Below are 19,737 nucleotides of genomic sequence, written 5' to 3'. Positions count from 1 at the left end.
AAGAGACACTGGCAAATAAGATGCTTGAACATTCTTGTTGCTTATAACAATAAGGACCCTGACATCGCCTTATTAATAGCTAACATTTGGTAGAAAGCTATAAAGCCAAACCAGCCCCAACTGACCTGGAGCCAACTACCAATCATGAGGATGAAGCCATCTCCAACCCATCGCACCACACACCAGAGCAAGACAGAAGGCACTAAGAGTCCATGGTGTAAGCCTGGGCCATAGAATCACGGGAAATAACAACTGTCTGGATAAGCTAGCAGGATGTAGCCAAAGTTCTCAAGCGTGTCCATAAGTATCTTAGAAGTAAAAGAACACAACAATTTTTTACTGCTAGAAGAGTACTAGTACACTAAAACTTATGGTAGAAACATAACAAAATAACAGTCCCAGACCTCAAAGAGTTTATAATTTAACAGAGAATGAAACATACAGGTAACTATCATGTAGCATGATGGATTAAACATCATTCCCTTGCATCTCCATAAGCTTCCTCAGTAACAGAATGTCCATGTGAACCTTAGGGCTGCCTATTCATTCAATGTCCACACCTAAGTACTCCAAACAGAAACTTTATAGACAAATGCATACATGTTCATAAAGTGATTTCTATGTGTCAAGGGCTTTTCAAAGAGGGGAGAAGAGAGGAGGCAAAGAGAGCAGACACACATAAGCCTTTACAAATTATTTAACATAAACCATCCTTTAAAAATTATATTGAAATTAAAAAGTAAGATTTGCTGCTCTTATAGTGTGAGGTCCCAACCTGTGTGGGAGCAGAACCACTGTGTTTTACCAACAAATGTACTTTAGAATGGATTCAGTAGAAACCAAAGGATGAAATAAGACAATCCAAGATGAAGGGAACTGTACAAAGAAATATCCAAAAGCAGGGAGGAAAATTTTCATCTCTAGATACAATCCCAATAAGGGCAGAGACATTGCTTTGCACTGAGGGTGTGCTCTGCCTAGCACCATGTCATGGTAGGATTTTGTCAACAATTGGGTGCTCAATGAAGGAAGAAAGAAGAGATAAATAGATGAAAGATGGGAAGGATAAACTGAGGAAAGCTGAGGACCCATGATGAGGATGTTTTCAAAAGCTATTTAGCAATATAGGCAGCAGCCCAAGTTTATAAAAATATTAGCATACCAAGAGGAAGAAGATCACTCATTAGCTTCTATCCCTAATAAGAATTCTTTGAAAAATTTGAAAAGTTTTTTTTTTAAGGTACAAAAATTCAACTCTCTCTCTCTCTCTCTCTCTCTCTCTCTCTCTCTCTCTCTCTCTCTCTCTCACACACACACACACACACACACACAAAATGTATCAAGATTCAAAAGGAGTGACCTGAACATGACCAGCACCAATAAACAGGTACTGAGTTGGGCTGACTATGTTTTTCCAGTGAAAATCACAGGAGGAAGAACGATGGTTGAAATGCCCACCATGGCCAATCCTGGATAAATGTGGATGATCACAGTACTGTCCATGTAGCCAAATGATCAATATAGTCCTGTCCTGTACAGCAGTGCTTCAATCAATGGTTACATGGTGGTTCCATTAGAATATCACATAGTGATGCTGTAGACATCTTAGTTTGTGCTATGATGCTAACACTAGATGAAATTACCTGATAATATACCTCTCAGAATGTGTTTCCTCCAATATGAAGTGCACAGTTGCACTCACATTTTTCAAACTGCAGAAATAAACTATAACTGATATGAACCTGGCTATTGGGGACTTTAGAGTGTGCTTTCCTTGGTCTGCCTTTGCACAGCCACAATACTGTGCCCATTGCCCATGGTTGTCTGGAGCCATACAGGAAGCAGCTGCTTTGAGCCCCTGAATCCACTTTCCAGCTGGCACATTACAAATCCCAGATGTTTTAATATCTCAGGCTAGAGTTTTGAATCATGGAATGGCTATAAACAACACTTGACAAGGAAGACTATACTCTATGGCTGAAAGTAATGTCTCAAAAACTGGGGTAAGTTGATAACCATAAATAAAATCTTATCCCAGATCTGTCCTCTGCTTTAATTCTTATACCAAAAATACGGAAGATACCACCAAAAACAGGGGAAAAAAGTATCTTCCCCACATTTGGTGTAGGTTCTCCAGAAAGCAGAGGATCCAGTGCCCAGGCCAGGGAGACCCAAAGAACTGCAGGGAAATCATTTCACAAACCTACTACATCGCAGGCCTACTGAGCAATGGCCCCATTATTAGTCTGCTCCAAATCCACACCCTCTCCAGTTCATGCAAGGAAATTGCAGAGAGCAAGGGAAAAACTTTACAGATTGCTGTAATCTTGCAGAGACAAACAGCTCAGCTGATTCACTCTGTCATAAAACAGAAGTAGCATGCTTCTCTGTGGAATTTAAACTCAGAAAATCTTCATCCAGGAAAAGATCCTGTTCGCATTTTATTATATTCCCTGTTACTTAAGAAGCTCTGAAAGAGTAAAGGACCCCTCCATCTATGTGTTCTCTCTACATCCTAGCCATGAACTCCTGGCCCAAAACTTCTGTAGTCCCCAGAGAAGGACTAACAAGCCACCAGCACAATTCAAAATTAAACTATCTGCATCATCACGTGGGTTCGAATATGCCCCAGCCACTATATTCAGCAGAGCAAACACCAACTGGGTATAAGGTACATACAATAAAAACCTGAAAAAAATCTTCAAGTTACTTTCATGCAATTAGTATACTGATCATGGCAACTGCTGGTGTGGGGGTCTGTATGAGAGCAGCCTGCTTATTCTCTGACACAGCTGGAAGCCCTGTGTGGGGCAGTTGAAAACACAAAATCCAGCCAGACACTGGAGTGATCAAAGACTATGTCTACAGCAAGAGAAAGGTGCAGTCTGTAGAAAAGCAAGAATAACTAAAGCTGGAAGGACTCAACCAGGCTCACCACCTGGCTCTAAGTCCCTGGCTGTAGCATGGCTCCAGACACACACACAGGCCATGATCCCTTCTGCCATACCATCTGTCATACAGCTGCCAGCTTTGCACTACAGTCCCACTGTCTGCGATTATCTTGAAGCACAGAGCTCAAGGAGCTCCTTGGAAGTCAGAGAACATACCTTGGGCATTTTTTTTCTTTAGCTGGCTATAAAACTCTGGGACAGAGACACAAGCATGTGCAAAACCGATAAACCAAAAAGCAGCAGAGATAGAGGTGGGAGTGTAGGGATGAAGAAAGAATTCTCTAATTCCACTTTCAGATGAAAGCTTGAAAAGTTCGTCAGCCCGAAAACACCTGGGATTTGTAGTGTCCCAGACCAGAAGGGGCACCCAGGGGTTCTTGTATGACTCCAAACACCATGCAATGGACACTGTATTGTGTTGTGCAAAAGAAGAACCAAGGCAAGCACTCTAAGGCTCCTGATGGCCAGGCTTGCAGAAGCTGGACTCATCAGAAGAGGCAGCCCAGGCGTAGATAAATTCAGCCAACATGCAAACCACATGCCGACAGCATTCTAAAAGGGACCAGAAAGACGGGCTCCAAAAGAAAAGGAGGGCACACTGCCCTGAGAAGCTGGCAGTGTACCCAGAGACCAGATACAAGCACACTTGGGCATCAGACAATGCTAACCACAGAACAGAAGCTACTTTGCTGCTTAAACCCAAGGAACTTCGATACAGGCACTGGTCTCTTAGTTGTACTGGTTACTGTTAGCTGTAAGAGAGTTGCTGGAAAGCCACCAGGGATGGTGAAGTCATGCACAGGCAACAGGAAACCAACACTACCACAAGATGAGGGCAGAGAGGAGGGGTATTTCTAGAGGCAATGTTACCAGGCAGAACCACAACTACCATGGGCTAGTCCTTGCAGGCAGAAGCTGAGGCTATGGACAAGAGGCAGCTGCTATTAGACATGCTTTCAATCCCCACAGGTTCAAGGGAGCCTGGAAAGGGGCATCCTGTGGGAGGGAGTCAGCCCCCACAGTATAGGACAGAGCAGAAGGGACCCAAGGGCGAAGAATCCAGGACAGTCCCTCCTTTCCTAGTGTGGCAGCTCTATGTCAGCACTCAAACATGAAGGTACAAACACATCTCCTGGGCATTTGCTTAAAATGCAAATTCTAATGCTGGAAACGTGGTATGGAGTGCAGATTCAAAGCTCTCTTTCCTCCCTGCCTCACAAATGCTACTGAAGCTGCCGATCACAAACCACACTTTCAACAGACTAGGTTCTAAATGATCCGAGTTAAGGATGGGCTATGATGCAGAGAATCCAGCCACATTCCTCCCAAAAACAAAACTACAGAGCTGTGCATGAGGCTTTCAAACAGGAGAAAAGTGCAGTGGAAAGCACAGGAGACAAAGGTCTACTCAGGCAGAGGTGATATTTCTCACCAAGTCCTCACATTTGTATAGATCAAAGTTATAATGGATAAATTGTGTGGCCCCAATGCTCTCATCTGAGGCTCTAGGTTCTAGATCCTTAGGATATGACTCTATCTACAGACAGAACTTTAATATGTTGAAATTAACTAGCTGAGGTTATTAAGTTAAAGTAAAGCCATTAGGGTAGGTCTTAACTCAGTGTGACTGTTGTCCTCATGAGAAAAGTTGGCTAGAACACAGGGTGACCAAGGACACAGGCACCAAAGGAAAGGTCACATGAGAACATAGCAGTGGTGGCTATCTGTGTGCCGAGGAGAAAAGGCCAACCCTGGCAGATCTTCATCTTGGAGTTCTATGTTCTAGGGCTGTGAGGAAAAAGATAAATCTGGTATTTAAGCCATCCAGACTGTGGTAAGTAGTTATGGCTCTCTTAGCAGATTAATACAAGGGCTTCATTTTTGTTTTTTCATACTAACTGAAACCCAAAAGCCCTCACTGCATACTGCTCTGTGAGAGGCAGAGGCTCGGGAGCTAGCTTCCAGAGTGACAAGCAGATTCAGTCTTTGACCAGCTCCAGCTCTTGACTGTTGATGTGAGCACAGAGACACAGTGATGGAAGCAAGGACAGAGACATTACCTAACTCAGACAATGGGGAATAATGTATCAGATTAAAAGCAAATGCCGTAAAACAGAGGAAAACAAAATCTATCCTAACTAAAATGGTGGGGGCTTCAAATGGATTCTGACAGGGGACTAAGAAAGGGAAGCATCCCTAAGGATGGAGCAATCCCAGACAAGGCTAGGAGACATCATGAAACATAACTCCCTGTTGCACTTGGGACCAGAATGTCATCCATTAGGGTGGGTCGATATGCCAGGGGTAGTGGGGCAGACCCGCAATAGGACAGATGAAACTGTACAAAAGTCCCAAGACTTTCAGGGTGAAGCCAGGGAGTCTGCAGTTTAGAAAGTGAAGAATAACAGAAATGAGAAGGCAGGTTAAGGAGAAAGAAAGGATATAGAGCATAGTCATAAAATTGACCCATACTGCCTGCCTAAGATGTGCCTAAAACAGTGGTCCTCAATCTGTGGGTCACAACATCCATGGGAGTCATATATCAGATATCCTGCATATCAGATATTTACATTATGATTCATAACAGTAGCAAAATTACAGTTATGAAGTAGCAACTAAATAACTTTATGGTTGGGGTTCACTATAATATGGGGAACTGCAATAAAGGGTAGCAGCATTAGGAAGATTGAGAAAAGACAAACACACACTCTATAATCAATCACTTTCAAAGAGAATGTGAACATGTATGTCATCATTGCTTACCCTCCTATCTTGGACACGGGGAAGCAATTTCAAACAACAATTTCAAAGCTGGAAACTAGAGTACGTAGAAGTAAGTGTCAGAACCCAGTAAGAGAAAGGGAACCAAAGCCTCAGAGATAAGTTATGAGTTAACAAACCAAAGCTTGAGGCTCTAGCCACTGTGGCCTTAATGCTACCAGCTCTGCTACAGTTTAAAAGAAAAAAGAAAAGTCAGCAGCTTCCATTAGAACATTGTCCTTCATTGTCCTTCTAAGGCCATGCAACCAGACCTCAGATTTCACTATTCCCAAGCAAAGGAAGTCACAGGCTGGATACAGAAAGAAGGGAACAAAGCTGTGCCTTGTTTCTGAGCACTCAAGAGCTCAGACTCTGCTGAGATGCAGAGAAGTTCAACATTCAAATTCAAGGAACGAACATTCACCCAACACTGACTTCAATGCTAATGTCTGTATGAGAGGGCAGAGCCCTGCATTCCTGAACCCACTCCCCATGAGGTCTATTGATAAATTAACCCAAAGTCTTACATCTGGAACAGGAAGGAAAGCATGCAGCACTGTATGCAGGGGTGGCTTCCTGCACACTGACCAATTTATAGGGCACACTGTAGAAATGCAGGACAGGATCATAGAAACTACATAAGTACATGTACATATCTGAGGAATAGCAACCAATTCCCATAGAAGATTTTCAAAATAAACATTTGAGTAGTGCTCTCCACCCCAGCCTGAAGGCAAAAGGAGATAGAGAGAGCCCTTAAGGCACCCAGTGAGGCCAGAGGATGAGCACAGACCTAAGGTACAAACTAGAGGAGAAGGACAGGAAACTGCCCCTGCCTTTCTCATAACCTTTAATAACACATTCTCAAATGAAAAGTCATGAAAAGTGAAGATAATTAGATGAATGTAAAATGGGATGACAGAGGAGGATTTGGCTTCAAAGCACAGAATCACTTTGGGGGGGGGGGGGGCTGTTATGAAAATTTTAGACATTTTACTACTGTGATTTTACAGAAAGGTCAAAAACTAGTTACAGTCTAGGGGTATTACTCTGAGGCAACCTTGTACATGCAAGGCGCTAGTGCATTCCCCCAGTGCCAATACACATCACACACACACACGCACGCACGCACGCACGCACGCACGCACACACGCACGCACGCACACACGCACGCACACACACTGAAAGTACAGGGGGTGTGGGGGGGAGATACCACAGCAGCAGTAGCAGGAAATGATGTTTAAGCATTACAACTTTTTGCTGTTATGCCTCTGGTCCTACCAGGTACAAATTCCGCTAATAACTTTCAAAGTGTTCACTAGACATGACTTCTCTTGTTCTTTAAATGCAACACACTTTTTAACTCTGCATCTGTGCAAACTTCCAGAGGAAAGTTACACCACACCATGTCATGGAAGGTCAAAAGGCCTGGCCTTTAGAGGTTGCTACTGTACCACTTAGAGGGGTCTAAACTTCAAAGCAAATGCAGGCACCTCCTGACAGTGTTGATTCTAACATGACTGTTCTAAGATTTGAATGACACATCTGCTCAGTTTCATGCACCATTGTCTCTTGACAAAGGCTGCAACACAGCTCAGTGGCAGGGCATTTGCCTAGCATGTCTAAAACTCTGGGTTGAATCCAGAGCACTACTAAAATAAATAAGTGAATAAATAAATTCTGAACAAAGGAACACTGCAGCAGCACTGTTCCTCAAAACAGCATGCCTTTCTCCTTGGGACAGAAGGAGAAGGAAGGAGATCTGAAAGCCAAAGCCCTCACCTAACACTAACATTGGGCTCCTGAAAAAAAGTCCCCAGGACCATCAGCCCATTTCCATCTGCTTCGAAGCTGAGCACCGTCTCCAGCTCAAGGTGTCTTCACAACCCTGGAGTGAGTGGGGCAGGCAACCTCCCTGACACCAATAGAAGTGGACACAGTATATTGCTGAGCCTCGCTCAGGACACTGTTGTAGGATGAGGACTCAGTGGCTAATTCAGGCCTTCAAGTCTGCCCCTACAAACCATTAGCCACATACCATCTCACATACAGGAGATCCAACTTCATGCACTGCTGACCCATTTAGCTGAGTCCTGTTGAGCTTGGCCAGCCAACATGACATGGAGCTTCCTTTTCCCTAGGGCACTTCACTGGACCTCAGAAGCAACTGGGTACTATCAAAACACAAAGCTCAAACTCAACTCCAAACCCAGTGCAGTGTGGGTCTTTTACCAATCAAGTGAGCCAAGATAAAAACAAGGAAACTCTTCGTTTGCAGCACAGAGCGTTAAAGATGGAGACCAGGATGATCAGCGTCCCTTCATAGTGAGTGTTGGCAGATACACATATAACCATCATCTAGCCACAGTGACATGGAGAACTGGATGGGAAATCAGCAGTTTAGAAATGCCTGTAATCTAATCAAGCTATGCAAATATATCCTATAATGTCATGAAACCCAGTTTTGTTCTTAATGTATCGCTTTTATGTTGACCTTAACAAAATTAGAAACACAAAGTGTATGCCCTTGAATAATAGGATTTTAAATGTACTGAGCACAAAATGGAGAACAAGCAAAAGCATATATGTGAAATATCATGGTAACCTGTGCATATTACACTTCTCAGCTGTGATATCCAACAGCCATCACCCATGAACTGAGAAACTAACCACAGGCTCATGGGCACAGTTCCCAATCGGCTTCATCGATCTTACCTTAAGCACAGCATATAACAGCCATATTTTAGACAAGAGAGAAAGTTACCTACTTAAGCCAGTAGAGTAAGATTAAGACACTTTTCACAGCCCTTACTTTCAAAATATTTTGGGTTTCATTCCACTTGTTTGTCCATTCCTTGGTCAATTCTTGAACCTAGAAACAGAAACAAATATATAACGATTTTATTAAAAATTTACCTAATTTTTATCTAGAATAGTTTCTAAATGTATAGACCCTATGGAAAAATGAACTGCACACATGTGTGTATGTGTGTCTACATATAATATATACACTTTAATTTAGCTATCTCCACTCCTTGAAAGATCCACCACCAAATAGTTGGTCTCATCAACAACCTACACTGCAGCAAAGGAAAGAGACAGAAACCTGTCAAATGATCGCTTCCGGACCTCTTTTCCATGGTGGACTTAGAGAAGCTGCTTCTTTGGATTAGTAACCGCTTTCAACTCCAAGGATGGCAATAGCACATTAAGTGTGTTTACTTTTCCTGGCCATACTTTAAGAAACAGCCAGTTACTTTCTTTTCTAATTGGACATGGTGATTAAATCACCTTGGATGCTGCAGTTTTCTTTTAGGAGATAATGCTTTTCTAGCTAATTAATGGAGTTTATAAATCTCATTCTACCTTTGGGTAAAGGAGGAAAAGATGCTTCTTTATTTGACTCTTTCAGACACAGCAAAATTCTATCGATAAAAGCCAGTTTGTTTTCAGGGGACTGTGACATAGGGAAGGAAAGGGCTGAGTGCACACAGTTGGTGAGAGCCTCTCAAAGTTAATCAAGTTTTCAGCTAGTTCGAGAAATGCTTTAAGATGATCCCTATGATTAATTCACTAAAAAGCAAAAAAAGTGATAGCTAAATAAAAAGGCCAGGAAAAAAATGGAATAAAATATGCTCTGTGGAAAAGAAGACACGTAGAACTGTCCAGGAAGAGGACAGCTGACCTCCCACGGTTCACCGCTTCTGTCAGTTGACTGCCTTCCAACTCTCTCAGCAGAACAATCTCCCCTAGGCCTCCTGTTCTCCTCACCCAGAGCCCCAGTCATGTAAGGCACCTGCTGTACCCCCCCCAAGGGAAAGGCACACTCCATGTGCCTTGAAGAACAGAAATCTTGACTAAACTAAGTGTGTTGTGACAAGAAAGAGGGCATCTGAGGTGATCCCCAACCCAGAGGAAAATAAACCTACCTGACTTAAAGTCAGTGGTCATTCACTTACTGAAGTTACCCTAGATAACCATGGGGTTCCAAGTAAATGTTTCTTCTTTCACTAGATATTTGCACTGAAGTCTGTCTTCTTTGTGAACAAAGCAAACAGGAATGAAGAGACACCCCCATTACTCCCTGCCTGCCTCCATGCTTTGATAAGGCTGTGGCAACAGTCAGAAACCATTCCTATCCAAGGACCCTTCAAAGGAGATAGCAGGGAGTCATGTGGCCACTGGAGTGTTTTGTTCTAAAACAACTTTCAGAAGGGGATATTCTTATATCTTTCCTCCCTACAAAGGGGGAAAAAAGCAGCATATTGAATTTTCTAATTTATACTAACCGATGAGTAGACTTTCATTGGCAGGCAATTTATCTGAGAACAGCAGATGAACGTGCCTTACACCACTATATGTGTGCTTACTGAAGAAAGGTGAGCCAATCAATAGCCAGTGACCCACAACTGGACAACGTGCAGAGTGGAAGATTTTGAAACACTCAGTCTAAGTGGAATGTCTGCATCAAACCACCCTCCTCAAGGGCCAGGAGCAATTAGAAAAAAGAAACCACACCCAGACATTCCACTACACTTAGGATTTGAAGCAGTAAAATACAAAATTTCATGAGAAAAATGGGGATTAAGAAATGGATGTCTTTCCTGACACTATTATCAGCTATTAGCCAATATAATTATACTAGCAATTATGGACAAGTTCATAATTACAACTCAACTTGAATCTTCCACAGTGTGATTCTTGAGTTTTCACCATCAGACCATTTGTTTTCCTCTAGGGCTGTTTTAATCATTCAGCTTCAGGAAAAAAAAAAAAAAAAAAAACCTTCCTAAACTCCTCTTATTGTCTGTTTCTCTTTTCCCAGAGGGCATTAAAAAAATTAACATGATAGAACCAAGCCAGCCATGAATCTTGTTTTGAAAAATGCAAGCCTCCATGTCAGCCCTCTGCCACCTGCCCCCTACAGAGCATCCTCAGTAGGGTCGGTCCCTCACTGCTATTCCCTTCCTGTCTCTAATTGGTCTCTGACCCAGAGTACTTGCAGTCCGGAATGCTGACTATTCCACTGCAAAGTTAAGGGCTCCACAAAGATGAACAGCACTTAGCACTAAGTTATGGTGACCACTGTGGTCACATGAATGTTAACTGGAGCCTCTTGTCACCTGCTTGGGTGGCCCCACTCTCTGCCAGGAGGCCTGGCTGTGACTGTAACTGTGGCAAGTCATTAAGTGCCCCTCAAATCCTGTGTGCTGACATGTGGATGTGCAATGCATAAAAAGCTAAGAAGAAGTATCATGGACCAGGTGTGGTGGTGCATACCTCTAAACCTAGCAGGATGAGATCAAAACACCACGAGTTCAAGTGCAGCTGACAGTACATAGTGACATTCTGTCTTGAACTCAAAAAACAGACCATGGCCAAGGTTAGAGGTAAGCAAGCGTAATAAAGACAATTTGTCCCAACCAATGGGGAAGCACAAACGTTCCATGCAGTGGTAAAAGCCTGGTGACAGTCTCAAGTTGTAATAAAATGGACTTTAAAAACAATGTTTAAGTTGAAATTTAAAAACAATAACAACTCAAACCATCACTTACTCTTGCTTCATTCTGGTGAAGTTTTTCCTCCATACTTAAGGCTGTAGGCGAATCTAAGAGAGCAATCTACAATTTAAATCATAAAGACATCAGAGTTAATAAACAGAAGTAATACACATTTCTAAGATTTCCCTAAATTACCAAAACAGTTTCACAAAAATTATTAAATGTTTATAAAAGGTAATTTCTCACACATCCCCCCAAAGTATTCTTTATCATTGAGTCTCTAATCCATGGAGTACACTGTCCTAATATTGAAATCATGACCTCACAGCTGTAAACCTACATCTGCAATACCATCAGCAAAGAAAAAACCATGGCAGCAGCGTTTCACTCAAATCAAACACATCTAAATCCCTACAGTTCTCAGAATTCATTTGTCTAATGGACAGAAAGAACACAATTCAAAAAGTAAAACACCCAAGTCTTGCTTCTTAGTTCATCCACATTGAGACATACAAACAAAATTCACTTGTTTTCACTGTTGATGGCATCCAGTATATGGCCCAGCCATGCTGCAGATGGGTAAAATCCGAAGTCATAAATACCAAAATCAGGTAAGAACCTAAGACAAGTGGACAGCATGGGGTTTCAGTTGCATGTCTAATAATTAAGCCTGGGCCGGAGTGGCAGGAGTGTCCTCCTGTTCAGTCTGCTGTTCTTGCTGCCAGAGATGTCACAGGAACAAACAGAAGGGGTCCAGCATAGGCAAGCATTCTTTCTTAATTGAATGGAACCATGTTTTTGTTGTGTTATCATAAGTGAAAATGGATTAGCCAATTATCCTGATTATTGCTTTTTTAAATACAATATATGAGGAACATATTGTTTATATTTAAACAATATAAACCTTTTTCTTTTCTAATTAATGATTTCATTTCCATTGTTTGGTAGTCACTGCATGAATATCCTGTAGTTGCTGTTGGTGCTTCCCTGACTGATGTAAATGCAGGTTTCGCTAATCATTTGCTTTCCCAGCAATGCTACAGTAGCTGTCCTTGTACCAACTGCCCACAATATACATGACCAGATCAACAGACTAAATTTCCTCAAGGGGAACTCCTTAGCCATCAGGTGACTGTTCCCTACAGTACCAGCACGGTTTTCATTTCTACTCTTTCTTAGGTCTTCTTAGATTCAGTTAAACATTCAATCTAGCAGGATGACTGTGAGCCACACTTGGACTCTGTGATCAACAAGGACATAGCTGCTCGGTAAGGAAACACAAGTGTCGAACTCAGAAGCAAGAGCCTAATGACAGTATCTAGAGCACTCCTTCAGCTATCCACATGCAGGATGGAGATTTACATGGGCATGTATACAGCCCACCTTGGTTTTGAAATCCACAGACCACAGCAGTGAAAATACCAGGGGCACACCTTCCAGAGGCCTTCTGGGGTATATGCCCACTTATAGGAGTCCCTTGCCTCAGGGGACCTAAAGGTACAGCTTCTCAGCTGCCATCTTAAATTTATATATTGTCTATCTTAACTTGGATGAAATTCATCAATTAGGAGATTATTTTTATTATTATAAGTGTTGCCTGGTTATACAGCTGGCATCCCACTTTTATCAGGTTTACAGATACAAAAGTTAAACTAAACCCTAACACTCTTGCCAAGATGCTATGTAGTCAATGGTATTCATTGTATTGGACATTTTTCACATATTCAGGAAGCAATCTGAAACTATTTTTCTACAATCTGTGCTCACATTATTTCCTCCCTTTCCTGTTGGGTTGTGATGCTTTTATTTGTACTTGTTCTTGTCGTAGCAAAGAAAGTAGGGCTAGACTGCCTGAGCTGCGGCCTCCTTCTTGAGCTGTGTTGATTTCAGCCGACACCCATGATGTTATGTGCACCTGCTAATCCCCACTCAATTCTGCCTGCCTGTGCTCTCACAGAGTGAGAGCAGTCTCTGTGACAAAGGCATGTGGCTCTGTCTCCTCTATTTCCAACTGTTTCGTGTTTTCCTTCAGGGAAGTTGATGTCCTGTCTGATTTTAATTGTGAACTGCACTTTATTCATGACAAAGTAATCTTTTCTAGAGCTAAATGTGCTACTCTTTCTGCATCAGTCTCCTCCTCTGTGAGTTAACTGATAGGACTCTGCCTATTCCTACAAGCACTTTACTCTGTGTTCTTGTTCATACACACCTCTCTTAAAAGCCTACGAAGTTGTTCTACTATTTACATTCTAACACCAGGCCTGGCTACAAAAGTGAGGAGTCCATTGTACCTCCATCTTTTTGCCCCACTGTTTTCTTTGCTTAAGTGTAATTGTTCATTTCATTTATATTTTTTATTAATTTACTCTTTCCTAGATACATTTGTGGAAGATTAGGGAGTTGAAATTTTTTTCTATAAAATGAAAAGTGGAAATATTTGTAAATGCAACAAAACACTTGATAAGAGAATTCACCTAGAGGTCAACTTCATTCAAAATGTGCAAAGTACAAAGTAAAAGCATTCTGTGATACATATCCATCAAAATGGCTAATGACAAGTGGATAGCATCAAGTGTAGACAAAGACCTGCAGAGACTAAACTGGTACTGACGTATGTTGACGGGGAAAAGGAAGAGTATAACTACTTTATACTGGTGCCACCTCTTGAAGTTATACATATGATATGTATACCTCTGACCAAGTCTTCTTAGGCATAAGCCCCACATCTATATGTGTACTAAAAGGCATTTAAAGGTCCACAACAAACATAATAACACCAAATAGGAAGCCCTCAAAAAGTAAATCAAAAATTGACAGACAGATGAACTAGGAATTGTTTGTGTAATGGAATACAAACAGAAATAAGAGTAAGTAGGTCCTCACCTACATGCCACAACATGGATGAACCTCATGAACACATTGGATCCAAATAATACACACTGCAAGATTCCATATACATAAAAAGCAAAAGCAAGCAGACCCAAAAGCTCTGCCTCAAATGGTCAGGCAGGTGGGTACCCCGAGAGGATGGGAGGTGGGTTCTGGCTAGAGCACTAAGCGTGGCTGTGGCTCCTAGGGAATGGTGAAGCTCTAATCTCAAGATGAGTACAAGGAGATGGGGGACTTCTAAATCCATGCAACTATGTATACACGATGCATTTTTCTGTACTTATATACACTCCTGTAAAAATTCTCTGTACACATTTACATACATATATACACATAGAGTTCTGTCAGAATCTTTCTGTTTTATCAAATTGTATTTTTAAGTGTTTGGCAGATGATCTCTGCAATGGCAATACACAAAATTACTAAAATTACTAAAAATAAGAACTGATTTTTATTTAGCTTTGCTTAAATAAACAATTCTAAAAATGGAAGTTAAATTAACACTCTCAAAAAACTATAGAAACATTAAAATAGAATATTCTAGAAATAGAGGAATGCTCTCAGAAAGATTTACTCACAATTATTTTAGAGAGAGATTGAAAGGGGAATGGTGTGTGTGTGTGTGTGTGTGTGTGTGTGTGTGTGTGTGTGTACGCATGCGCGTGCACATTTGGGAGGTCAGAGGACAACTTTGAGTGTTGGTCCTCAGGCACCTTCCACCTTAGTTTAAAATCTGTATCTCATAGACAAGAATTTTACAATTTCACAATGCAGGTATGGCTAAGAAATAAGGGGAATAAACAAAAACAACAACAAGCACACAACACAACCACAACCACATAAGGGCAAACACAAGGCGGGGCTCAGTGGGTGCTGGTAGTTTTATGTTAACTTGACACAAGCTAAAGTCATCTGAGAGCAGGGAACCTTAATTAAGAAAATGTTTCCATATGATAGGGCTATAAGCAAGCCTATAAGGCATTTTCTTAATTAGTAATTGATGGGGGCACAGCCCATTGTGGGTGGTGCCATTCTATAAGAAACCAGGCTATTACTGAATAAATGAGTCTGCTGTTTGCCTTTCACCTGAAAAATAAAAAGGAGAGAGGAAGGGAGGGAAGGAAGGAAAGAAGGAAAGAAGGAAGGAAGGAAGAAGGGAGGGAAGGGAGGAAGGAAGGAAGGAAGGAAGGAAGGGGGCTGAGAAAACCATGGAGAGCAAGCCAGTAAGCAGCAGTCCTCCCTGGCCTCCCTGACTGAGTTCCTGTCCTGATTTCCTTCAGTGATGAACAGTGATGTGGAAGTATAAGCCAAATAAACCCTTTCCTCCCAAAGTTGCCTTTGATCACAGTGTCTCATTACAGCAATAATAACCCTAGCTAGCTAAGACAGTGGGTAAAGGCACTTGCCACCAACCCTGATGATGGGAATTCAAGCCTAGGAACTCACACGACGAAAGGAGAGAACCAAATCTGAAAACTGTCTTCTGACCCCCATATGGGTACCATGGCACATGCATACCCACTCTCCCTCAACAGTCTCTCATAAGATCAAGTGAAAGCAGGGGCATGTAGGCTTTTTCAAATGCTTTCCTTCACATATTAATCATTTAAAAGGCTTACTTCAGACAAATAATGTTTCCAAAACACAGATAAAGGATTCCAATAGCAGTATATAAATAGAAACAAGTACTGTGGTTCCTGATATCACATTCTGCTGACAACTCCCTTTCACACCAGAGGCCTGACATCACAAACAGAAGTGTGTACGCAGATATTTTTAAGTACAATGAAGGAGTCCTGTTTGACTGCAGTCTGCCATCTGCCATCTCGTGGGAAGGGACTATCAGGCAGATTTCAGGACACAGGAAACTGAGTTTTCATTTTGACAACATTTCTACTGTTCAAACCATTTACAAGCTATCAAGAGTGTGGAGTACCATATACTCTTATAGGGAAAATGCTGAGCACTTCCCATTTACACAAATGGGGTTGTATAATGACAGACTTAAGATGTCCACACATGGCCTAAGAACACAGGATGAAATAAATGTATCTTCATTTTATTTCCTAACATCGACTGATTTTCTTTCTCATAACAAGACTGATAACACTATCTCTGATTTTCTTTCAAGGATGGCCTTTCTTCACAGTAGTACCTGATCCATCTGGAACTTAGCTCACACAGTCCTCACAGAGTATAACCCTGCAGGAACATGCTCAGACTGTTAGAAACAAAAAGACACAGCTTCTCTGGAATTCAAAAGATCCTGAAGTGAGGCCATTTCAATAATCATGCAAGGCCATAGAGAAGAGCATCAGAGGCACCACTGAGTCAGCTATGGCATGGCTAAAGTGAGACCGAGACTCAGAAAGGTGTTCAAACACATCCCCTCTATTAAAATGCACTTAGTGCCATAAAGTCCATGGGTAGAATTTTAAATATTATTTTAAGTGTCTAAATTTCATTTTACTACTGGAGATTACACCACTAATCCTGTTGCATGCTAAATTTCCATCCATAATTGATAACTATTAGATGGTTAATCATTTAAGGCTTGATGGATAAAATCTTACACCCAGAATGCATGTGGAATGCAAAGGCCAAAAGGAAGCTGATATAGAGACTCGCTAACTCATCCGAAGCTTTACTTAGCACTTATTTACTCAAATCAATACCACAAGATAATTGTCTCATTAAGAGCTAGAAATAGATGCCATTACTCAAAGAAAATTATCTATAAATCTCAGAAAAACTCAACCTGATTCCCTTGAGCGAGCAGGGTTTTCAGCCTGGCTATTTCAGCTCGCAGCTCACGGATGAGTTTGACGTTGGCATCCTCATTAATGGTAGGCTTGTTGATGATGTTTTTGGCTCTATTTGCATAGCGAAGGGTACTTAGGGTTTCTCCATAATTGACATCAGCAGGTGAAATGGCTGTGAAGAATGAATACAAAAAATAATTCATCTAGCATTCCATGTTTCATTTAACACAAAGTTGGTTTGTAATTTAAAAGTCAGATCAACCCCAGGTCACAAGAAAGACTAAATATTCATTGCCACAGTAATGAATATTTAAAAAAATATCTAAGGTTTATAGGGAAGGGTATTCACTATACCAAATTAAAGGTCGTTCTGCTCCTGTCACATCTATAATCAGCCACTTGAACAACTTCAAGATGGGTGAGAGAAACCCTTCCCAGGGAAGGGGTTTTCTCAGTTGATCACATGAAATTTCAGGGTTGCACTTCTCTATTGAGCAAGAATTAAAATACTTTGGCATTTGTGATAAAAATCCATCATTTGTAAAAGCCCAGAGCCCAACAATTTTTCAAAAATCAGTAGGCTACTAAATTCCTTCCTTCTAGAACCTTTTGGTTACTTCTGCACTGCAGCCCACTTCCACCTAACTTAAAGACTGGGGTGAATACATGTTGTGTTCACTTGCTGCCACCAATGACTGCAGGGCAAGGGCTGGAAAGAGGGCAGAGGGGAGAGAAGGGAAAAGGAGGAAGAGAGAGGGAAGAAAGGCTGGAGGTAACACATCCTGAACCCCCTTAGCAAATCTCCTGTTCTACATAGCTTTCTCAATCCTTATTCTTCACTTAATTGGTCAACTATAAAAAGATACTACCATTCCCATTGTGCTTACCTCCTAGGTTTTTCCTTTCAATTTTAAATTTTAAATTCTGCATCTACCATTTTAAATGGAAAAAACTTGGGTTGTTTATTTGCTGTCTCTGTAAAGGATTCTCCTGCAAGCTGGTGAAGTTCAAAGTGCCTGCCTTGTACTTGAAGCAAAGAAAAGCTGAGCATGTCTGCCTGCCACTGCAGCCTCCACAATGCCCAAGTCTATAGAACTGCAAATTCCAAACTACCCATGTTATTTTCAAGACAGGAAGAAACATTTCTTTCTTTAAGATATAAAAGATGCTGCATCCTAATGAGACACTTCCAACTTAAATATTTACACTTAATACACAGGAAATACTGATGCTCAGGGATATAATTTAAACTCTTACTGGCAATCATGATGGTTTTAGAGTTTCCTCCAAGGCTATCTTTCAACAGCCAAGTCAAAACAGAATCCCTGTAAGGCACAAAAACTTGCTTCTTCTTCACAAGAGGGTTGGCTGCATCCTGAGATAAATCAGCTGCCGGGAAGAAAGAAAGAGGTCATTCCAAAGTCCCTGCTTTGTCCAACTTAGCTCTAAAGACCTGAGCATGCTGCCTGGGTTTGTGAGACAAACATTCACAGGCGTGTTTCGAGCTAACACAGTACCCAGGCAAAAAAGGGCAGGAGATGACCTCAAGCCTACCTAAGGCAGAAATGACATTTCCCAGAGTCACGAGGGACTTGTTTATATTGCCCCCTTCCTTGAGCCTGACCCCAGTGGCACCAGTGGCATCTGCACGCTCACTTCCAGCAAGATCGACCAGGTGGATCTTGCTCACTGTTTCACATGGCATTTCAGCGTCGAATTTTGCCTGTGGAAAGACATGCACGTAACACTGAAGAGAACAAGAGGCTCCATGCTTTCCATGACCAAACCCCCATCACTTTCCACTCCCAGCGGAGATCTCTCGGGTAGACTTCTGGTGTTCATTTTGTTGTTTTATTGGCTATCTGCCTGAATTAAACCTGATGCAACAGAACTCTACCATATGTGACCCTCACACTTTCTGAAGAACCAGTCCATTTGGCAAACCACTCTCACTCCTGACAACGACTCTCAGGATTGGAGAGCAAACAATATAAAACCAGCCCCTAAGGGGAACTGGAAAAGAAAATGAAATAACAAGCAATTAGCTTTCTTCTTCTGGAAGTTTCAGCATTGCAGACACAAGGCTCTTCAGAACATGAGACAGTTATGTAAGATATCATGATACTGTTTAATTAAGCACACCAAATCTTCAAAGATGTAAAATACCAAACTATAAAATCCCTTGCTCTGAATCCTATCAGAACTTTATATTTCAAAAAGCCTTTAACCTATGTTTTATATTTTAGCCAAATGCAACAAATAATAATAAAAAACAGATTTTGATGGACATGTAAACCTTTCAGAAACTACAGCCAGCTACTACATACTAGTTAAGCATCCACCAGAAAACTGAAGAAAAGCCAGTAAGCTGCTGTAACGCAAAGCAAGGCTCTAACTGAAGGTCTAGCAGGACACCGAGAATGCCCAGAGAGCCCTTGGAGAATCAACTCATTTCCCTGCCCTTGATCCTCAAATCAGTGAGGGGATGCCTGCCTGTTTCTGCTGTGTTCACTGTCAATGTGGACAGACAACTCCAACACCTAACACCTGCTGAAGCCAGGAAGACTTGAAACTGTGTATGCCTGTGGTCGGGTTTGGTAACAGACTACTTCCCCTCAGCCACTCCCAGACGCCTTCAAGATACTGAGTACCACCTGATCATAATGAAGTCTTACATTAGTGCCTCTGAGTGCTCACTGTCCTCTAATACTACTCTAATCATAATCAACATCACTGGAGCCCATGGAGTGATAATGTACTGCACCCGTTTCTCACCTCGGCCTCCAGCTGCTCTGCCTCAAAATCTATTATCTCCCACTGAGCTTATAACAATGAAAACTTCGCTTAATTAGGCACAGAGCAAGTTTTTCTTAT

The 19,737-nt window shown here is 41.7% G+C and overlaps 1 protein-coding gene across 2 annotated transcripts in view; it reads right to left on the bottom strand.

Annotated features, from left to right (window-relative positions):
* The window catches only part of Kif16b (kinesin family member 16B), a 282,233-nt gene that overhangs the window by 210,386 nt on the left and 52,110 nt on the right, over nt 1-19,737 (bottom strand). For both annotated transcript variants that reach the window (XM_036184603.1, XM_036184605.1), the window contains exons 8-12: nt 18,418-18,586; nt 18,121-18,252; nt 16,860-17,035; nt 11,267-11,332; nt 8,524-8,583 (exon numbers count right to left, since the gene is read on the bottom strand). In XM_036184603.1, coding sequence (XP_036040496.1) covers nt 8,524-8,583; nt 11,267-11,332; nt 16,860-17,035; nt 18,121-18,252; nt 18,418-18,586 — 603 coding nt within the window. The remainder of the gene's footprint in view (nt 1-8,523; nt 8,584-11,266; nt 11,333-16,859; nt 17,036-18,120; nt 18,253-18,417; nt 18,587-19,737) is intronic.

The sequence above is a fragment of the Onychomys torridus genome, chromosome 4 (genome assembly GCF_903995425.1).
Source record: "Onychomys torridus chromosome 4, mOncTor1.1, whole genome shotgun sequence".
NCBI classification, from domain to species: Eukaryota; Metazoa; Chordata; class Mammalia; order Rodentia; family Cricetidae; genus Onychomys; species Onychomys torridus.
This window is presented reverse-complemented; position numbering and strand designations above follow the sequence as displayed.